Source organism: Mixophyes fleayi, chromosome 1, assembly GCF_038048845.1.
Source record: "Mixophyes fleayi isolate aMixFle1 chromosome 1, aMixFle1.hap1, whole genome shotgun sequence".
Lineage (NCBI taxonomy): Eukaryota > Metazoa > Chordata > Amphibia > Anura > Limnodynastidae > Mixophyes > Mixophyes fleayi.
Window position 1 is genome coordinate 335,012,423 of NC_134402.1, and position 20,096 is coordinate 335,032,518.

Consider the following 20,096-nt stretch of genomic DNA (forward strand, 5'->3'; position numbering starts at 1 on the left):
AAAAAAGCAACGCAAGTCAAGTTGAACCCACATAAAAACAAAATTGGGTATGGTCCTATTTCATAGAGAGGGTTTTATTTCCACATTCCGTTTGCTTTAACTGACATTAAAACCACTGATAAAGTGCATAATTTTGACCCCAGTAGGTTTTAAGTTAAAAAATGCCAATTTGTTGTGTTTTACAGGTTACAGCTGCTATTATTATTATTATTATTATTTTTATAAATTTCCCTATCTGGGAGAATAATACTATGATAATGGAGCATAACTGTAAAATAATGAAAAAAATAAGAACTGTTTCGAATTAAATATTGCAAACATTAATACTATTCATTAAAAAAAAATTAAGAATTGTGTAATAGTATGAATGCCAACAGGGAAATGTCCCATAAAACCACAAGACAGAACTGGAACAGTTCAATCCTAGTCAGAACTAGTCTGTACAAGGCATCAAGTAGCACTACCAACTTTATAAATTGCAACTTCACTGAAGTAATCTACATTCACTTCTGAAGCCTATGTGCATGTCTCTGTGTCTAACTTCCTTCACTTGTACCCTGGCTCCTGCTCCTTTGCTGATCAGGCATCAGCCGAGATGAGATCACTTCTTCCTTGAACTCCTAACTTGGATTACACAGCCGCCCCTCAGCCTCAAACTAGACAGCTGAACTTTTCTGGATATACCAATTTCTGTGCACTGAATTTTTCCATGTCTCAAACTCCATCCAATCCAGAAATCAAAAGGGCTTTAGATGCGAGCCCGGAGACTGACATTGAGAATGAATCCCCGCAGGGTCCTGTGCCCAGCAATTACTTGATTCTTTCAATATTCGCCTGCTTCTGCCCAGCATATCCAATAAACATTGTCGCATTTGTCTTTTCTATAATGGTAAGTACTAAACATTGACTTTTTCTATCAATGGCTATATGCACCCACGTAAACATAATGTAATTTCACACCATTCACCAAGATGCTTATTTTTGTGTAAACTATTACATTCCTTAAACCTTTTTTGTAAATCAGTTTATATTTGCTTTTAATTGATGTCCAACTAATAGAAATGACAGGTAAAGCAAACTCATAATTCAGTGTAAAGCACGCTGTGTTCTCCTTGTTGACTCAGTTTATAAATATAGTCGGTCCACTGTGTGACAGTGGTGTGTCCAAGTTAGAATTAGAGGTAGTATAGTGGGGAAATAATCTGTGCATATAAATCACATTGCTATTAGTGCTATTTATTGGAAAATATATGTATTTGCTGTATGTTATGTAGCCACAAATTAATTTGTACTGTAAGTGATAATGAGCTTCAGGTAGCCTTTGTTTAATATAGTGAAATAAGATAGTGGTCTGCTAATGACTCTCATCTCCCAGTTATGTAAAATGGGAGTTAAAGCTCATTTGAATGTATGTGGTATGACTGTAAAAAGCATTAAGCAGTAGTCATTAAAATAAACAGGAAAAAATGTCCTCTGTAATAAATCTATTAACACTATAAATCAATAGAACAACATTTGTCCATTAGATAAAGTAAGAGTCTCTCTGCTGTAAGACTTGGCACTCCTGAGGCATTTATAATGATAGAAATAACAACATATAAATTAATATCATTATTGTTACCATAGATTTTTGTATTAACATATTAACAACACTTAGACATGTTCCAGTGGTGGCGTACTGGGACAGTAAATATATATACAAAAGTGACGTGAATATGTGTAATATAATATATCCTGTGAAATATATCTTTATAGATAGTGATTAGTGATGTCCTCACTTACATTTGCATAGTAGTGTCACATAACTCATCATGAACGTTTTCCGTCATGCACTTAATGCAAAACACATATGGATATGAGAATCATCTCATACAGGCAAATTTGTTTATTTTAAAGTGAAACTTGTGTATCGGGAGAAATAATTTTGCACACCCCACTACCTTGTGTGACCTCATGCTTTTATATGATCAAGGGTACTTGGTGACTTCTAGCATCCTTAAAATGTACAGCATTGTGTATTACACTATATATATATATATATATATATATATATATATCTTATAGATATCTTATAGATGTTGGAGCTTATATTGGTAATATAGCTGTAATCAACTGTCTTTAAGTATACTGCATGGCACTGCAGCTAGCCTGTCTTAGACTGGTTAGCCACTGACATTTAAAACTGCAAGCAAGTGCAAAGCATGCAACAGCATTTTAAAATAACACCTATTCTATTCAATGCATCCATACCCAATTGCATTCACACTTGTTGCTTCCTGTATTTTTGGACGCTGCTTGTTTCTTTTCAATGTGTTCAAAGCATGTCAGCACACTTGATGAAGTCCATTCATGTCTATAAGAACATTGTGTACACACCCCCTAGGAGCTTATGCAAGCAATTTAAACAGGGTTGTGCAGTATATACCCCATTGATTTCTATGGTCCATTCATTCCTATCCACTACATGTTGAAACTTTATTTATATAGGTGAATAACATTAGATATCAATGAAGCTGCAAAGCACTAGTAATTATTTTTTCTAAAGCAGGGAGTCCTGGGACACCCCTGCACTGCCGGCAAGCTAGGAAACTACTTGTGATTAGGGAGGTCACTCTCAGTTTGGTTTGGGCGAATTCCTGTGGACTAAGAAAAGATTTTCCTGTGGATTACCTTTAGGTTTAGACGATTAATAGAAGAAAATCAAGCCTTTTGGATTGATCAAGGACATATCCATTTGGATTAAACGAAGATTTGTTCTTTTTTTAATCTTTTTTTTATTTGTATAATGGACAAAGATCTTAGACACCCTTAATATTATGCTGGGACCCACCGCCTAGGTTTGCCAGGAAAAGTGTCAGCATTAATCAGCACAGCTCATTCTTTGCACACACCTCTATAGTGGTTCCAGCACCATATTAACCAGACAGTTGCTGGTTCACATTATGACATACTTGCTTACTTTCGGCAAGTTGTATCCGGGAGAGGGGTGTGTCTAGAGGGCAGGAGGGGGCGGGGCGGGGCCAAACGCGTCATTTTGGCCCTAGCCCCGCGACAAATATGCCGTTTTGTCGCGGGGGCGTGGCCAAAATGACGTGACTCACCGCGAATCGTGCCAATTTAGCCCCGCAATTGCGGGATGCGGGAGACTTACCGACTCTCCCTGGAGTCTCCCGGACATTCCGGGAGAGTTGGCAAGTATGCACTATGATTGGAGAACCCAATGCTGCAGCTTTGCACCCTATTACAGTGTGATCCGGCCCAGCCTGTCTAGTCTGGAGCTGATTTCCACATTAGCAGGGGGACCCACACTTCTTTTCCCCATGTTGTAGGAGGAACCAGGACGGGCTGTATAACACAAGTGCTGGCAATGGATTTTAGAGAAGGATGCACGCTGTTTTTATTATTATTATTGTTATATTTATTTAGTAGTGGAGCTTTTCACATTCATTTCAATTGTCCATTCATTTGAAAGAGGTTTCCACACTCTTGAAACCACATTTAAATAAATGGGCTAATAAGAGAATGGGAAAAGCTTTGTGCTACCTGCATCTGGACATATCTGCAAACGCCTATCAACCATTGGTAAAAATCACACACATTTTCAGATGCAGATTGAACTTGAGTTTTCGATACAAACAGTGGGTACTTGGCTAAAGTGGACAATACTTTGGACTTAGATGTATAGGAAATGCAAATACAATTTTCTGTGGCACATCAGTAGTCAAAGTGGAAATTTCAAAATGGTGGTATGGAAATTTAGAAGTGGCGTATGAAAAATATAATTTAAATGTAAGTGAATGGAATGTAATAGTTTTACAATGAAGGCAGTAGGAGAGGAAGGTATGGTATACCATCGTATACCAGTCCACTTCAACCACTGTGGCACATTGTATGTATAGGTATGGAGACTTTATCATATATTGCAAATATTACAAAATATCTTTTAAAGCTATATTGTTGTTTATCACAGAGATTGGACATATATTTTAGTGATACAATGGAGATTGAAGTATTTACCTGCTAATAATGTTTCCAGTAGATAAAACCATCTGAGCTGTGATAAATCCATCTGTGTCTGTGATACTCCTTCAGATCCTAACTTAAAAATAAAAGTGTTTGTATAGACGATTCACCATACCATCCATGCTTCTTACTTGCTTAGATTTTCATTGTTTTTAGCCTATGTTGGATTACTAACATGATTCTTTAATATCATACATAACCTGAAATGCCATATCAATTATGTATATGCTACCTTACATATGTCATCATACTTCATTCACATTTTATTGCACCGTTTTAACAATTTTGTTTTACTAAGTATTATACATTTCTTATTTATGCTTGGTTGTGCTCCTTGTCAGGATATTTTTATAGAACGTGTAAGTATCTACATCAGCTCTCCATTTGGACCAATTGTAATTTTTATATATATATATATATATATATATATATATATATATATATATATATATACAAGTTAACCCGTGCATGATACTCATGCATTCTAGTCAAATCAAGCTACTTAAGGTGTTAAAAAGGTTCTTGTCATGCATTTGGGCCATAGCCCAGGCCTCAACCACCAACCACTCCCCACTGTCACCCCCGGCAACCACCAACCACTCCCCACTGTCACCCCCGGCCAGTGGCGGATCTAGACTTTATGTTTAGGGGGGCGATTTTGCATAATCACGCCCCTCCTTTGCTCTGATTGGCTGGCCTGCGTTAACCCCGCCTTCCACCCGCGATTGGCCTCGCCCCCTCCCGTTGTGGTCGCTGGCTGGGACCACTCTGATTGGCTGGCCCACATTTAGCCCCGCCCCCCGCTCGCGCTTAGCCCCGCCCCTCCCATTTTAATCGGCGGCTGGGACCTAGCTTTTTGCTGCTAGGGGGGGCGAATGCCCCGATCGCCCCCCCCCTGGATCCGCCACTGCCCCCGGCAACCACAAACCACTCCCAACTGTCACTTCTCCTTCAAGAAATATATATATATTTTTTTAAAATCTTTATAAACACTTTTAACAATTAACAAATTAAATTAACAAATTGAAAACATCTTAGTATACCAAATTTCAGCCTTTTCTGAATTTTTTTTCCCACACACACTAAGAATTTAGTAGGTCAGTGTATAACTCCGCCCAGCAGGTGGCGCTGCAGCTTGGTTTTATTTTTTCCACACAGACAGACTAACACACGCCACTAGACATTTATATTATAGATATATATATATATATATATATATATATATATATATATATAAAACACTGCCCACTTTTTCATCCAGATCCTTCACTATCTGAGTATTCAGAAGATAATTCCACAGGCATGGATCTTTTCCTGTTTCTAATATCATCTTTTCTACTCCCATGCCTGTGGAATGCCCAAGTGTTCCATACTGGTTACAATACTCATCTCATTGTACACTTTTTTCCTAGACAAATTGACACAGTTAGTTGAGTTTCATTATATTCTGCATACTAGGCCTGGCTAACCTTTCACTCTCCAGGTCACAGTGCCGCCAAGAGGAATCTCAGGCCCTCGTGGCCCCTTTCATAGCCCCTGAAAGAGACATGGCCACACCAAGTTGGTGGCTCCTCCCACTACACAGGCAGGCCGGGGCAATCCCGGGCCCTGGTACCATGTAGTCCCCTTTCGTTTCCCCTGGCCCAAAATGCCCTGCTAGCTATTGGCTGGCTATCTACTGGCAAATTATACTGGGACTGAAGATTCACAACACCTGCAGAACCACAGTTTGTCCAGGCCTGCTGTATACAGATGGCACTTGTCCTTTACCTATTTCAAATTATCTTGTGGCAATCTTCTCATGTATAGGATACCACCATCACAAAATCAATCTAAACACAACTGCAGTTTTGTTTGTTACACCAAAATCTTTCCTAATACAGTTGGTGCAATGAGTAAAACAGTATTAGATTGTATACCCCAGTCCACAACTGTAATTAACATTGACTCTTCTATCCTCTTTTCACTTAATTTTTTCAAAACAATATTGCCAAAATTGAAACTGACATGAACCATGGACACCCTAAAGGCCTGATTCATTAAGGAAAGTAAGGCAAAAAACATTAGTAAGTTTTCTCCCGAACAAACCATGTTATAATGCAAAGGGTGCAAATCAGTTTATTATTTTGCACATAAGTTAAATACTGGGTGTTTTTTCATACAGCACACAAATACTTGATGGCTTTATGTTTACACTGAAATGTAAAGTTGATCTAGGACATGCCCTACCCCAACTATTAATTTGTCAGCACATTTTAAATTTACCTCCCCTCCAATGCAACATGGTTTTAATTTCACCATTTTAGCAATATTTTTAAAAAGCAATCTCTTACCCTGCTAACCCCCTATATCTGAAGTGTGGGGGTCACTTCCCTGATACACCCTTCACTTGATTTGTTGAGGACCCTAACCAAGTCTCCACAAAGGAGGACCCAATTTGTATATAGGCCGCAGTGGAGCGATGTGTGGGCCCCGTCACTCTTGTGGCTTGAAGCATTATGATGAACATGGTAAGAGGCGGGGCCTATACAGCACTCTTCTGCAACCACAGAGGAATGACGTAAAGGGTTTGATTACTTTTTAATAATCAAGTTGAGCATTGATATTTAGGATCTGGAACTGGAAGTCCAAGTCTGGGTTTCCAGGTCCAGAGCACGAGCTGGTAAGCTGACTTATGCATGCACAGAGGGACACTACACTAGCCTGACAAGCAGTAAGAATCCTCATACCGCTGCCAGCCAGTCTGCCGGGAAGCTGAGCTGCCCCAGCAACATTTTATTGATGAATTCCAATAAGAAAAGATTTTCTATTACTGCGATAAGTAGCAATACAAAGGGCTAGATTTACTAAGCTGCAGGTTTGGAAAAGTGGGGATGTTGCCTATAGCAACCAATCAGATTCTAGCTGTCATTTTGTAGAAGGTACTAAATAAATGAAAGCTAGAATCTGATTGGTTGCTATAGGCAACATCCCCACTTTTTCAAACCCGCAGCTTAGTAAATCTAGCCCAAAATCTTTATTTTTTTAACCCCTTTTTTTGGATAAATAGACTCCTTAGTGTTATGTTCAGCATACATTCCCATTTTTGTTTTATGTAAGAGTGCATATGTTTTATAGAGACCTATAAATAAACTTACTGACCTATATTTACCAATAAAACAGTAAGCAAAACAGTGGCAGTTACATAATTGGAAATTCCACTATTATTATTTAGGGTATTCTTATTGTGAGTGGGTCTAAACCAAACACATTCAGAAAAATAATGTGCAATCTTATGTGTTCACCAGTTTAATGATTCTGTATTATAGTACTGACATATACAAGAACACTTGAACATATTTATTACATGTAGAAATGTTGTAGAGGGCATCCTCTGCAATTCTCAGATGTAACTGTACATAATGTGTTGAGCGGTCTGCTCTGTATTTGGCATATATGCTATAACATGACACAAAAAATTAAGACAATTTGAGCAACAGCAATCTGTTCTCATACTACAACAATTGTATTATCACTGATGCTACAGTGTGATAAGGATATAGTCCAAAGTCTCTAAAGAACACTGGATGATACAGAGCTCAATAGAAACAAATACACAATTTATTATTAGTGACTGCTAAACTTTCATGTGGAATACAGGGATGCTCGGGTTAATTTAAACATACACTTTGTTAGTTGGTTCTTCTGAATCAAACTAAGGCATTTGCCATTAGTGGTTAGTGAGCGACAGAGAGAATCATCTTGTATTGCTGCACAGCACACTGATACAACATGTACTGCCAGCAGTAATAGGCCGCTGGTAAATTGCTACATTAAACTTTAATTGATAATATAAAGAAGAGCTGGAGAAAACAGTTGTTTTGTCCAGATGTGTGGCTCATCGCAGCTCAGTAAGTAGAGCCCGACACGTATGTAGATGAGGACTGGCAGTGGCCTGCAGTAAGATGCCTTGCAGTGCATTCACTGGGAGGCATACTTGCCTACTTTTTGGACCTACCATCCATGATCTCGAGGGACAAGTGCAGGTGGCATGATGACGTAATTTGCATCATCACAGCATCACCCCCCATTACGCAACAGCAAGAATCACGTCATCGCACAGTGGTGGCAATGATGATGGGATTTGCATTGAGTCGCATCATCATCACCACCCCACCCACTTCAGAATAAAGTGAACAAGATTGGGAGAGTAGGCAAGTGTCCTTTGAGGTAAACATAAACAGTAGTGTAACGCCCCCTGCGGGGAAAGACAGGGACAGACGCAACACAAAAGAACTTACCTTGTAAACGATGGTCACCTCCAGTCCGCCTCCGATATCCCAGCTGCGATCCAATCCCAGCAGATCCGCAGCCGCAACCCGTCACCTCCAATCACGTCCCTCTACGGAAGAGACAGAGATTACGCCCGTGCCTACCAGGTAAGGGCTGTCCGAGACTACGGCAAAGAACAAGGACACGGTCAGTCCAAGCTCACTTGCCGCCTCCTCACTTTGTTCTTGCCAAGACGCGGGGGACTACAGGCACTTAAGACCAAGACTAGTCCGAGGACTAATCCCGCCTCAAGTACCTCACACACCTGCCGGTGAGGGCCTAACCGAAAGGGGGAATCGAGCTTAATACTCACCGGGACACTCCCACTTCCGATCCGGTTCTCCTGCACCTCTCCGATACCTGCGGATGACAAGGACACACAGCCTCCCTCTGCACTGTCAGTGAGACTAAGATGGCACCCACAAATGCTAAACTGACTACAACAGCGACCCGACCCTAACAGCGTTCTAATGGTCGGCAACGCAACTAAGTCAAACCACTATGACTAACTAGGTGTGGTGCACTAACGGAACTGCTCACTTACACACTACGGGGAACACCAGCCGGTGTTCACGGACTAAACCGGAGGGCGGTTCCTAACCCCCTCACCCAGGTCGTACCAAGAAGCTGCCTTCTTGCTATGGGGTCACCCACAGACCCTAAGGACCGGTTCTTTAAGCCCGGCTGAGGCTCAGTAGAACAGTACACTAACCCGCGGGCCGACTGCCGCACGGAACAGCCGATCGAACTGAACCGCCCGACTGCCTGTACTCGGGTATCTCACACGTGTCCCTACGTCCGGAACCACAGGTCCACCTGCACGGAACCGGCCTTGAGGACCCTTGATCAGAACCACGGCCGCCCCTGGAACTGCCTCAAGGTGTGCTGCACTGCCACCAATTCACTCAGCCACCCCCTCTGGGTACCAGTGTGACCCCGGGGACCTAAGGGACAGGAAAACTACGTGTGTTCTCCCCTGACTATGTGTATGCTGGTAACTACACTTGTCCCCACAGCACGGGTTAGCACAGGAAACCACAGGAACAAGAGCCTACCTTTAATGGGGGCCTGATGTCTTGCCCCTGGACACAACTACGTAGCACACCCAAAATACTGTAATTCAACAATACCGGCCGCACAGACAGAATACAATATACAGTACTTTGTAAGCTACTTACCAGAGCACACCGCTGTTAGCCAACCAGCCGGTTGCTACGGCACCACAGGAGCCTCCGCTCTACTGTACCTCCTAACCACGTGTGCTCACCTCACACAGGACCGCGCCTACACTCACGAGGCTCCCACGCCTCTACCTCATCACCCTCAGGGCCTTCTGCCCTTCACACCATGGGCCTCTGCCCAGATACACAGAGCCTTGTACTCTGATTAATGGGCCTCAGCCCCCTCTCTACCTCAGGGCTCTGAGCCCACTAACTAGGGCCTTGTGCCCTGCTACCTAGGGGTCCTAGCCCCTGCCTACCGAGGCCTGTGGCCTCCCTAGCTATCTACTAGGGCCTTGTGCCCTTAATAGCCTACGGGCTACCAGCCCCTAACCAGGCCCTGTGGCCTTCCTATGGCCTTTAGGCCACTAACTACCTAAGGGCCTTGTGCCCTTGTACACCTGGGGCTCTACGCCCCCTGTCTAACTAACAGGGGCTTGTCCCCTTTACCAAAATTATGGCCTACTGGTCCACTAAATAGTAAGGGGCCTAGTGCCCAGGTCCCTGGGCCTTGTGCCCCTAATTTACTGTGCCCACGGGCCTTGTGCCCGACTGTGCCCACGGGATTAGTGCCCGAATTAACGCTGAGTCACTTACCTGCTCTGCGCAGGAATCTCAGCTTGCCACGCCGTCTTCTTCCTCTTTCTCCGGATCTTCCAGACCCTCCAGCCGGAGGCGCCTCTTCTCCGGTTCGGCGCGGTTGAGGGCTGCTTGGCGGGGGCGCTCTCAGCCCTTACAAGGGCTCCCTGCCGGTGATCACTGCTCCGACGGCTTGATTGTAGTCTTCGGGCGGCAGGGTAGCTCACGGCCCTCACAAGGGCCCCTGCCGCCGCTGCCGCTGATCCCGTTGCTGGACGTCTTGAAGAGACGTCCTCCCTCTTCTCCGCCGACTTGACTTCTGACAAAATGGCGCCACCCGGCGACTTATATAGTCGCCGGCGTGACGTCATCGCGTTGGCACCAATGTTTTGAATGGCCGGGCGCGAGCCGCGATTGGCTCGCGCATCCGGCCGCTGATTGGCCAGCGGGGAAAGATGAGCCCTGATTGGCTCATCCTTCCCCAGCGCACGGGACCTGCAGGAAGAAAGTCATACTCACCGCCGCTGGATCGATGGACGGGTAAGTTCTTCTCCTCTTCTTTCTTCACCCACTTGTAGGGCACCGCCATCTGAGGATTCTTCAGCCCCTCCAGGGGCGCAGCACAGCCTGACATCTTCGCCCTCTTCACAGGCACCAGGCACATCTTCTGTCCCTCCACAGTAGCAGACCTCGAACTAGATATCTATTCTTTACTATGATCCCTACACTGCCACTGTTATGAATACTGAGTTATAAGGTATACTATAAACAGTAGTGATTTTCAGGGCTGTCATGAAGAGCTGACAACCTGACACCTCTTTACCATTCAGGTCAGTTTTCATGACTAATTATTTTGGAGGTAATCCAAACATTTACCCTATATATACAGTACATGTGGAAGTTCTGTATGTAGGCTCCATTTTGTCTGTGAGATTGTAGAATGAGACTACAATATTTTTTAATGCAAGTGTAACTTTTAGATACAGTACCACCTAGTGACACAGTAAACCTGCAGCCTTGACATACAAATCTGTAAAGAAAATCATCAATGTACATTTTGTTCATGACTTGTTCTGTGTTCTACTTAAAAATTATTTAAAGTTCAATCATGTTACATACACCTAAAGAACATTTCCAGAAAACGCACATATCTGACACAAGACACCGCAAAAACATTAATTCATGCACTCATCAACTCCCGCATGGACTATTGCAATTCCCTCCTTACTGGTCTTCCCAAAGTCAGACTTGAACCCCTACAATCTATTTTGCACGCAGCGGCTAGATTGATTTTCCTTACAAACCGTTATTCCTCTGCTGAGCCACTCTGTCAGTCTCTACATTGGCTGCCTGTATTTCAGCGAATCCAATATAAAATTCTTCTACTAACATACAAGGCCATCAACAAAATTGCACCGACATACATTTCCTCACTTGTCTCGAACTATCTCCCTACTCGACACCTCCGTTCTGCACAAGATCTACGTCTCTCCTCCACTCTCATCACATCCTCCCATTCTCGGTTACAGGATATTTTCCGGGCTGCACCCACTTTGTGGATTTCCCTCCCACGCACAGTAAGACTTTCCTCTAGTCTTCAAACCTTCAAGCGTTCACTGAAAACCCACCTCTTCAGACAAGGTTATGATATTCCTCAACCATCATCTTAATTTCCCTAGATTACCCTATTACCATCCTCTACACTGCTAACGCAAGACAACAACCTTTTTACCAACATTGCAACACACACAGCCCACTCAGTACTTTTAACTTTGCAGTCTGGCTGGTCCATTGTGCAATATGATGTAGCACATGCCCTTGTGTTTCTAACTCCCATTGTCCTATAGATTGTAAGCTTTCGAGCAGGGTTTTCTTACCTCTCTGTCTGTATGTATTACCTAGTATTGTCTTATTAATGTTTGTTCCCAATTGTAAAGCGCTACGGAATTTGCTGGCGCTATATAAATAAATGTTGATAATGTTGATGATGAATTACTAAACTCTAACAATGCAGATGCACAGTGCATTTAGTTTTGTGAAAATGTTCTTAAGTGACCCCCCGGGCATATAGAGGTACATGGCCACTTTCTGCTTTTGGCAAATGACAGCAATGCATATGCTGGAACAAATAAAAATATCACTTCAAGTCCTGCTTACAATTGTGAGATAAAGGGGACAATGTAACTGCCTTCACTTCATGTATCACATAACTTTGCCTTTTCCTAGTAATTGTAGTCTGTGTTGACCGAACAATGACAGGGAAGTAAAATTAAAACTCAGAGCACTGAGCTTGGTTCTTGGACTTGTACCCAAGTGCCTACAGTAAAGCCACTGTGGATGCCCACACAATGCCGAATACACTGTGGACCCCTGAGTGCCACACAACCATTGTAGTTCCCAATGTCAAGCACACATAGCCTCCCTAGTGCAAAACATATTGTAGCCCGTCAGTGTCAAACACTTTTTGGAACCCTCAATGCCAAACTCATTGTAGCTTCTCTGTGACAAACCATGTTGTTTAATCATTCTGTAGCTGAAGAAAGGGTAGTAACCTCTCGAAATATTGTGCACCTTTGTTATTATCCACTTGTCAAGGTCAAGGTACAATAAAATTTCTCAGATGTGCATGTAAGACTGTATCTATATTCTCAGGGTGGATGGCCTTATACAAAGAAGGAGTGTGAAACTCATTGTAGCCCTCGTAGTGTCAAACATATTGTAGCCCTTTTATACCAAACACAGTGTAGCTCGCGGGTGCCAAACACAGTGTGTACCTAACAGTGGTATGAGCCATGTCTGGTAGTAGGAGGAAGGAGAGGCATGTACCTATATAGAACATCTACTGGATGCACATGTGAATTTGGTGTGATTTTAAAAATGTTCATTGTCCAAGTTTAGGTTCCCTACCCAGATACATTAGATCTCTGGGTGGGGAACAAACATAGATTATAGAGTGACCTTAAATTGCAACATATTGCTGAAACTTTTAAATAAGCAGGAAATGTAAAACAAAAATGCTCTATTGATATATTTTTTAAAAACCTCTATTTGGGCAGTAAAACATATGGCACACTTGTAGTAAGTAGTTATGCCTAGTTATTGTGTTGTCTATTGGGGCATCTGAATTTGAGCTCTTTCTATACCTCACAGAAACACCCTTATGGCTCTTGGACAGTATTTTTTTATTAATAAACAAAATGGGTATGTGTAAGATTTTGTTATATATCAATAAATTATATATATTTTGTGTGTAATTTATTTAATATACATTTTATATATATATATATATATATATATATATATATATATATATATATATATATATATAATTATATGTATATTAAACAAATTACACATAAAATGTGTAAAATGTAATATATATGTTAGCATAAGAGATCAACTGACCTTGTCCGTTTTAATACTCCAGGCCTTAAACAGCTATAATGATGGGGATATTGATGGATCGAGGAGGTTGGGACGTAACGCCTTGTATGTTGCAATTGCATCTATAATCATCGGTCTGCTGGTGATTGCAACATACTGTGTTGTTCATTTTACAACGGTATGTTCACATTTTCCTTACATCTCTGATCATGGAAAAATATAACTATTTCCTGTTTTGAACAGTTGAAGTGTGTGAAATATGCAATTTACTCTAATTAATTTGTTGATATAGGCTGTCTACAAACTGTGATTTATTGTAGACAATAACAAGCTCTATAATAATTTACAGAAAGCATTTTCATCTTGATATAAAAATTAAGTCTAAAGAGTCATTTATATATAAAATATCAAGCTGAGCCAATATAACTAAAAGGTACATTATATTTTTATGTATATGTATGTTAATATGATTATAATGGCTATAATGTAAGTAGACGCAAATAAGAGAAGTTGTACACCACCACTACCAATTGTACAGTCGGTCATTATTAAAAATTAAGATTTTGCTTTCAGAGACAAATCTTTTACTGTCAACAGAGATTAAAAGCAGCTGCTAGTGGTCATATATGCAACATTATCTTTATCATGTAATTTGTTTCCACAATGGGCAAAGTACCCAGAACATGACATCATAACTGTTACTGTCCAGCCTATGTATTAAGATCTGGTGATAGGGCTGGTATTGTATCACAGCTTATCGTAGTGATAGAAAACACCTATCTCCATGATTTATCAATAAAATATCCTTGGAGCAGCTGAACAATACTTAGTCGCCTCACTGGCTAGGCTAGTCAGTATCAGGGGATCTGCGCATGCGTGACCTAGCTAGTCGGCTAATGAATACGCACATGAGCTGAAAGCCTTGACTTGGACTTTAAATTCCGCTTGTTGAAAAGTTAAACCCATAAAAAAATGTTTAAAAATGTAAAAAATGCTTTTTTCCAAAAAAATAAATAAATAATAAGGCCCTTTTTCAGCAATTTCTTCTGCTATTAACAACCTGAGATGACGATAGCAGAAGAAAGACTACGACTGTACTTTTCACTGGCGGGTGCAGGTGACCCATAGATAGAGCTTTTCTCTGTTTGATAAATAGAGCCCTGTGTTCTGTAAAAAGTTATGAGACTCAAAATAGATGTTCCACTTCTAGATATAGGCTCATTGGATTACATGGCATGTTTAAACACGAACAGCACCAGAAAGAAAAAGCATTATATGACAGCAATAAAGTGTTAAGTTTTGTATTTTATTTTCAATACAAGACAGAATATGAAGCAATAGTTAATAATATGAATATAGAGTAAAAGCTATATATTTTAAAGTTAGCAGAACATGTGATTTCTTCGTCAGACTACCTGTGATGATTTTACCAGCTCTCCATGTGAAGGTCAGTTTATGAAATGGTCAGATCAGTTACTCTATGTCACTCTTGAATTTGAGATTTATATTACACCTAAGAGAAAGACTGAAGGGGCTTGAGATCTGCAAAGTATGAGCTTCATTTAGAACATGAAAACAAAAATATGCTTTGAGCGTAAACACAAAAATGTAATAGCATGTATCTTAGAGTACGTTCAACATAAAATCTAGCACATAGATGCATATTAAAAGATACCGCAGTCATCATGATCAAGTGGCATGGTCAATAGCTATTTAGCCATTCACAAGCATTTTATCACGCTGGTAGCTTGTGTTCACTGAGCAGTTATTAATCTAAGGGGTAGATTTACTAAGCTGCGGGTTTGAAAAAGTGTTTTCTCCAGCTCTTCTTTATATTATCAATTAAAGTTTAATGTAGCAATTTACCAGCGGCCTATTACTGCTGGCAGTACATGTTGTATCAGTGTGCTGTGCAGCAATACAAGATGATTCTCTCTGTCGCTCACTAACCACTAATGGCAAATGCCTTAGTTTGATTCAGAAGAACCAACTAACAAAGTGTATGTTTAAATTAACCCGAGCATCCCTGTATTCCACATGAAAGTTTAGCAGTCACTAATAATAAATTGTGTATTTGTTTCTATTGAGCTCTGTATCATCCAGTGTTCTTTAGAGACTTTGGACTATATCCTTATCACACTGTAGCATCAGTGATAATACAATTGTTGTAGTATGAGAACAGATTGCTGTTGCTCAAATTGTCTTAATTTTTTGTGTCATGTTATAGCATATATGCCAAATACAGAGCAGACCGCTCAACACATTATGTACAGTTACATCTGAGAATTGCAGAGGATGCCCTCTACAACATTTCTACATGTAATAAATATGTTCAAGTGTTCTTGTATATGTCAGTACTATAATACAGAATCATTAAACTGGTGAACACATAAGATTGCACATTATTTTTCTGAATGTGTTTGGTTTAGACCCACTCACAATAAGAATACCCTAAATAATAATAGTGGAATTTCCAATTATGTAACTGCCACTGTTTTGCTTACTGTTTTATTGGTAAATATAGGTCAGTAAGTTTATTTATAGGTCTCTATAAAACATATGCACTCTTACATAAAACAAAAATGGGAATGTATGCTGAACATAACACTAAGGAGTCTATTTATCCAAAAAAAGGGGTTAAAAAAATAAAGATTTTGGGCTAGATTTACTAAGCTGCGGGTTTGAAAAAGTGGGGATGTTGCCTATAGCAACCAATCAGATTCTAGCTGTCATTTTGTAGAAAGTACTAAATAAATGAAAGCTAGAATCTGATTGGTTGCTATAGGCAACATCCCCACTTTTTCAAACCCGCAGTTTAGTAAATCTAGCCCTAAGTGTTTAATTGAGGACCTAGTCATTCAGCTCTGGGGGTACAAACGGAGCAATTCTGTTTGTGTAATATGCTTTATTTTATCAATAATTATTAATTTATACTGTATTTGTATAGGGGGCATGGGCCTTTATTCCCTTAGCCGTACCTATAGCCAAGAGTGGTAGTCTTTGGAAGAGGGGTTTGCACTCTATTTTTGCACAGCTCGTCCCTTCATAGTGAACAAAGCCTTGTTCTGACCAGACTGCTTCATGTACCCAGTATAACAAGAGAACCCCACACTGCTTATTTCCCTGTTATAGTGCAATTCCTGTAATGCATCCTGATCTGTCTCTCCAGTCAGAAGAGGCCGCAAGTGCATATTATGTATAACTTTTTTACACTGCACTAATGGGCTTATATATAACTCACTGGCACGAGGTCTTTTATTTCATACATACATCATAGGAAAGTGTATGCTAACTTATTTGTGCTAAATTCCAAATGCATGAAAATAGAGAGAGTCATCTCATGATCAAGCAACATCATTACTTTATTGAATCAGAACAACAATGGAATCATTAGGCAAACTGTCCTGCTTGGTAGCAGCAGTGAAGAGGTTGCAAGTTAACATTAAAAGGGATGTATTCTGTCAATAATCAGCTCATGCTCTGACATCTGAGGAAGCGGGATGTGACATTGGGTGGTGGAAAGATATAAAATCAGTTTTGGAAAATTCCCGCATAATCCTGCAAATTTTAATCTCTAATCTATCTTCCACATTGTAAAATTTCATCCACAGCCTACACATTTCTTTCATAGGACACAATTAGGCAGTGGCGCACTTATGTTATTAGGTTTCATGAACCATTTAAGTTTTATGTCCAAGAGATTGTCAATGTAAGGTTATTCACCTAGGCTGCAGTAAGCTTTTTATACTTTAAATGGAATACAATGGGGGAAATCTGAGATGAAAAAGGATCTAGGTAGTGTCAGGTAGTGGCTAATACAGTTTCGGGATGCATAAAATAGGAGATAAATGCAAAGGATGCAAACATAATGTTGGCCTTGTATAAGCCACTTGTCAAACTACTTGTCAAATATTGGTACTGTTGTGGGCACAAGGAGGATATAGCAGAATTTGAGAGGATTCAAATGCATATAACCTTATTCATTAAGGAAATGGAGAGGTTACATTGTAAAGAGAGATAAATAGTTTACGTAAGTACAATTTAGAGGTGAACAAATTAGTATGTTTAAATATATCTGAGGTCAATACAAAGATATGTCTTATAAGCTCTTCATACCAAGGTTATATCCCAAAACAATGTCATTATCAGCACAGAACAGGGATCTTCGCCATAAAGGAAGTCACACTATGGAACACTTTGCCCAGGGAGGTGATGATGGCCAATTACAGTGGTTGGCCAATGAATTAGGAATTTTGTAGTTTTTTGTAAAATTTTGACAAAATCATCTAAACCCAAACTCTGCAAGTCGCCTCCGTACAGTTTTTAAAGAAACGTTAGCTCCTGCTTCCTTCCTCATCATCATCACACGTTTCGTTGGGAATTTTTGGTTCACAGTTGCAAGTTTCTTGAGCAGTCTGTCCTGTCTGGGTGTAGTTTTACAACTGCTTTTGCATGTCGAACAATTTGTTGACGTAACTGGATCTCCTTACTTCGACTTTCTCTTATTTCTTCCTACACTCTGAGGTGAAACTTTAGCAGCTTGTGCAATTCCACTTGTATTGATACCAGAATGTTGAAGCCAAACCTCTATTTCACGCTTTTTTTGTGGACTGATATCCTTCGTTTTCCCCATTTTTCTCCCCGTAACAAAAACCTAGGAAATAAATTTTCAAACAAATGTAAAGGGGCCTTAAATTATTACTATACATATGATTATTGGTTAAGAAATGTAACAAACGTGCTGAGAAAGACTGTGCTTTAGCAATGGCCATAGAAGTTCTCTGAGAACACAGTAAATAAATACACAACATGTTTAAAAATTCATTGTCCAACCACTGTAAATACATGAATCAAAACAAAATGTCAGAGATGGCTACAGTTTAGATAATAAACTCTGTGCCCGACTACCAAACTTTTCTCAGAATTATAAAAGAGTGAACCCAGGGAGTTCAACTGTCATTACTATGTTATTGCCATCTCTTCTCCTCCTTTGGCGATCTCCATTACATCCTTGGTAACAGCAGCTGCTTCCACACATGGGTTACATAAGTCTTGGCTCTGATTCCAGCAACAAGCATGAAACTATAGTAATACACCGGGCTACTAGCAGATACTAGCCTTCTCCACAACCAAAAGACGATGGAGGTTCAGTTACTATAAATGGTACCTTTATTATCGACAGCAGATGACAATTTTAATGTTTTTACAGTGACTGGTTCTTGTGTCATGTCTCCACCTTCCTCTGTCTGTCCTTGTTTCACCCATGATGCACCAGCAGGAGCTGCACAGAACTACCATCTACCAAGGACTGCTTTGTTATTGGCAGCTGATAATGCTGCTGCCTTGTAATAACAATACACACTGTTCTGTTCAGCTGTCCTTCTGATTCAGCTTTGTATCAGGTATCTATGATTAATAAATGCAATATTTGGGTGGCTGGTTCATGGAATTAATTTCAATGCCATTTAAGGCATCTCCTTCCTTCCGATCCTTCCTTTTCAGGCTTTCAACAACATATTTACTCTTTAAACATGAAAAGAACGTGACTAGTCAGTTCCTAGTTGCAGCTAGATCGGTTCTTAGACAAGCCAGGGGGAAACTCTACCTTCCATTTTCATCTCATCAAAAGAAAGATCTGTTATGTACAAGTCATGGAAAATATAAGCTATAGAGGGATCTATTTATTAAGATATTGTGGTTGCTGTTAGGAACCCCTCCAGCCGGCACAACACAACCCGGAGTCTACTCTGCCAGTCAGGTGTTCACTGGAGCCCCTGATGGTGGGGACAGACTGGGCTGCAGACTGACAGAGGGTCGTGAAGTGTGTACCGGCTGGGGAGAACCCAGGCAAGAAGAGTCAGGTCCACGCAGAGGTCAAAAGGTAGGCAGCAGGTAACAGAAACGATGAGCAAGCTGAGGTCAGAGGTCACAGGCAAAGTAGCAGAACGGGTAAACGAGCCAAGGATCAGGGTCACAGGAAACACAAGCGAAGTCAAATACGAAGCCAAGGGTCATACACGGGAAGTCAAAACGTAGATACAGGAACAGGAACTGGAGCAAGCAGGTCAGCAGACTGGAGCACAGAAGCTATAACCGGCAATGAGGCAGCAGACCTCATTGCCTTAAATACAACCCATAACCAATCAGAACCTGCCCCTAGACAAGGCCACACTTGTAGGCTAATTGCCAGCACCTAGCAAGACCAATCAGGGCTTAGCACTGAAATCCACACCTGCAGGCTAATGCCTGCTAATTCAGCCACAGGCTAAATCTGCCTGATTGTCCCTAGAGCGCATGCGCGCCTGGCTGCCAGGACACGGCGCTGAGGAAGCGTCCGACCGTTGCCTTGGCAACGGTCGGGAGTTGGAAGGAAATGACGTCCCGGTCGTCATGGTGAAGGCCGGGACGTTGGGACCTACAGGAAGCGAGCCGCGGCGGCTGTGAGTACCGCCGCGGCTCGTGACAGTTGCATTGCAGCGATGAATAATGAATTACTGCTGCAATACCATGCTGGGAGCTCCAATGCAGTTTCCCCTCCTGAACTCTTTTTTACTATTTACCGGAAGCCTAACACTGTCA

The 20,096-nt window shown here is 41.0% G+C and overlaps 1 protein-coding gene across 1 annotated transcript in view; it reads left to right on the forward strand.

The window, feature by feature from the left end:
• Window positions 1-497: 497 nt before the first annotated feature.
• The window catches only part of TMEM233 (transmembrane protein 233), a 44,247-nt gene continuing 24,648 nt past the window's right edge, over window positions 498-20,096 (forward strand). The window contains exons 1-2 of the mRNA XM_075214846.1: window positions 498-889; window positions 13,561-13,695. Of these exons, the coding sequence (XP_075070947.1) occupies window positions 710-889; window positions 13,561-13,695 (315 nt within the window). The 5' untranslated portion in view covers window positions 498-709. The remainder of the gene's footprint in view (window positions 890-13,560; window positions 13,696-20,096) is intronic.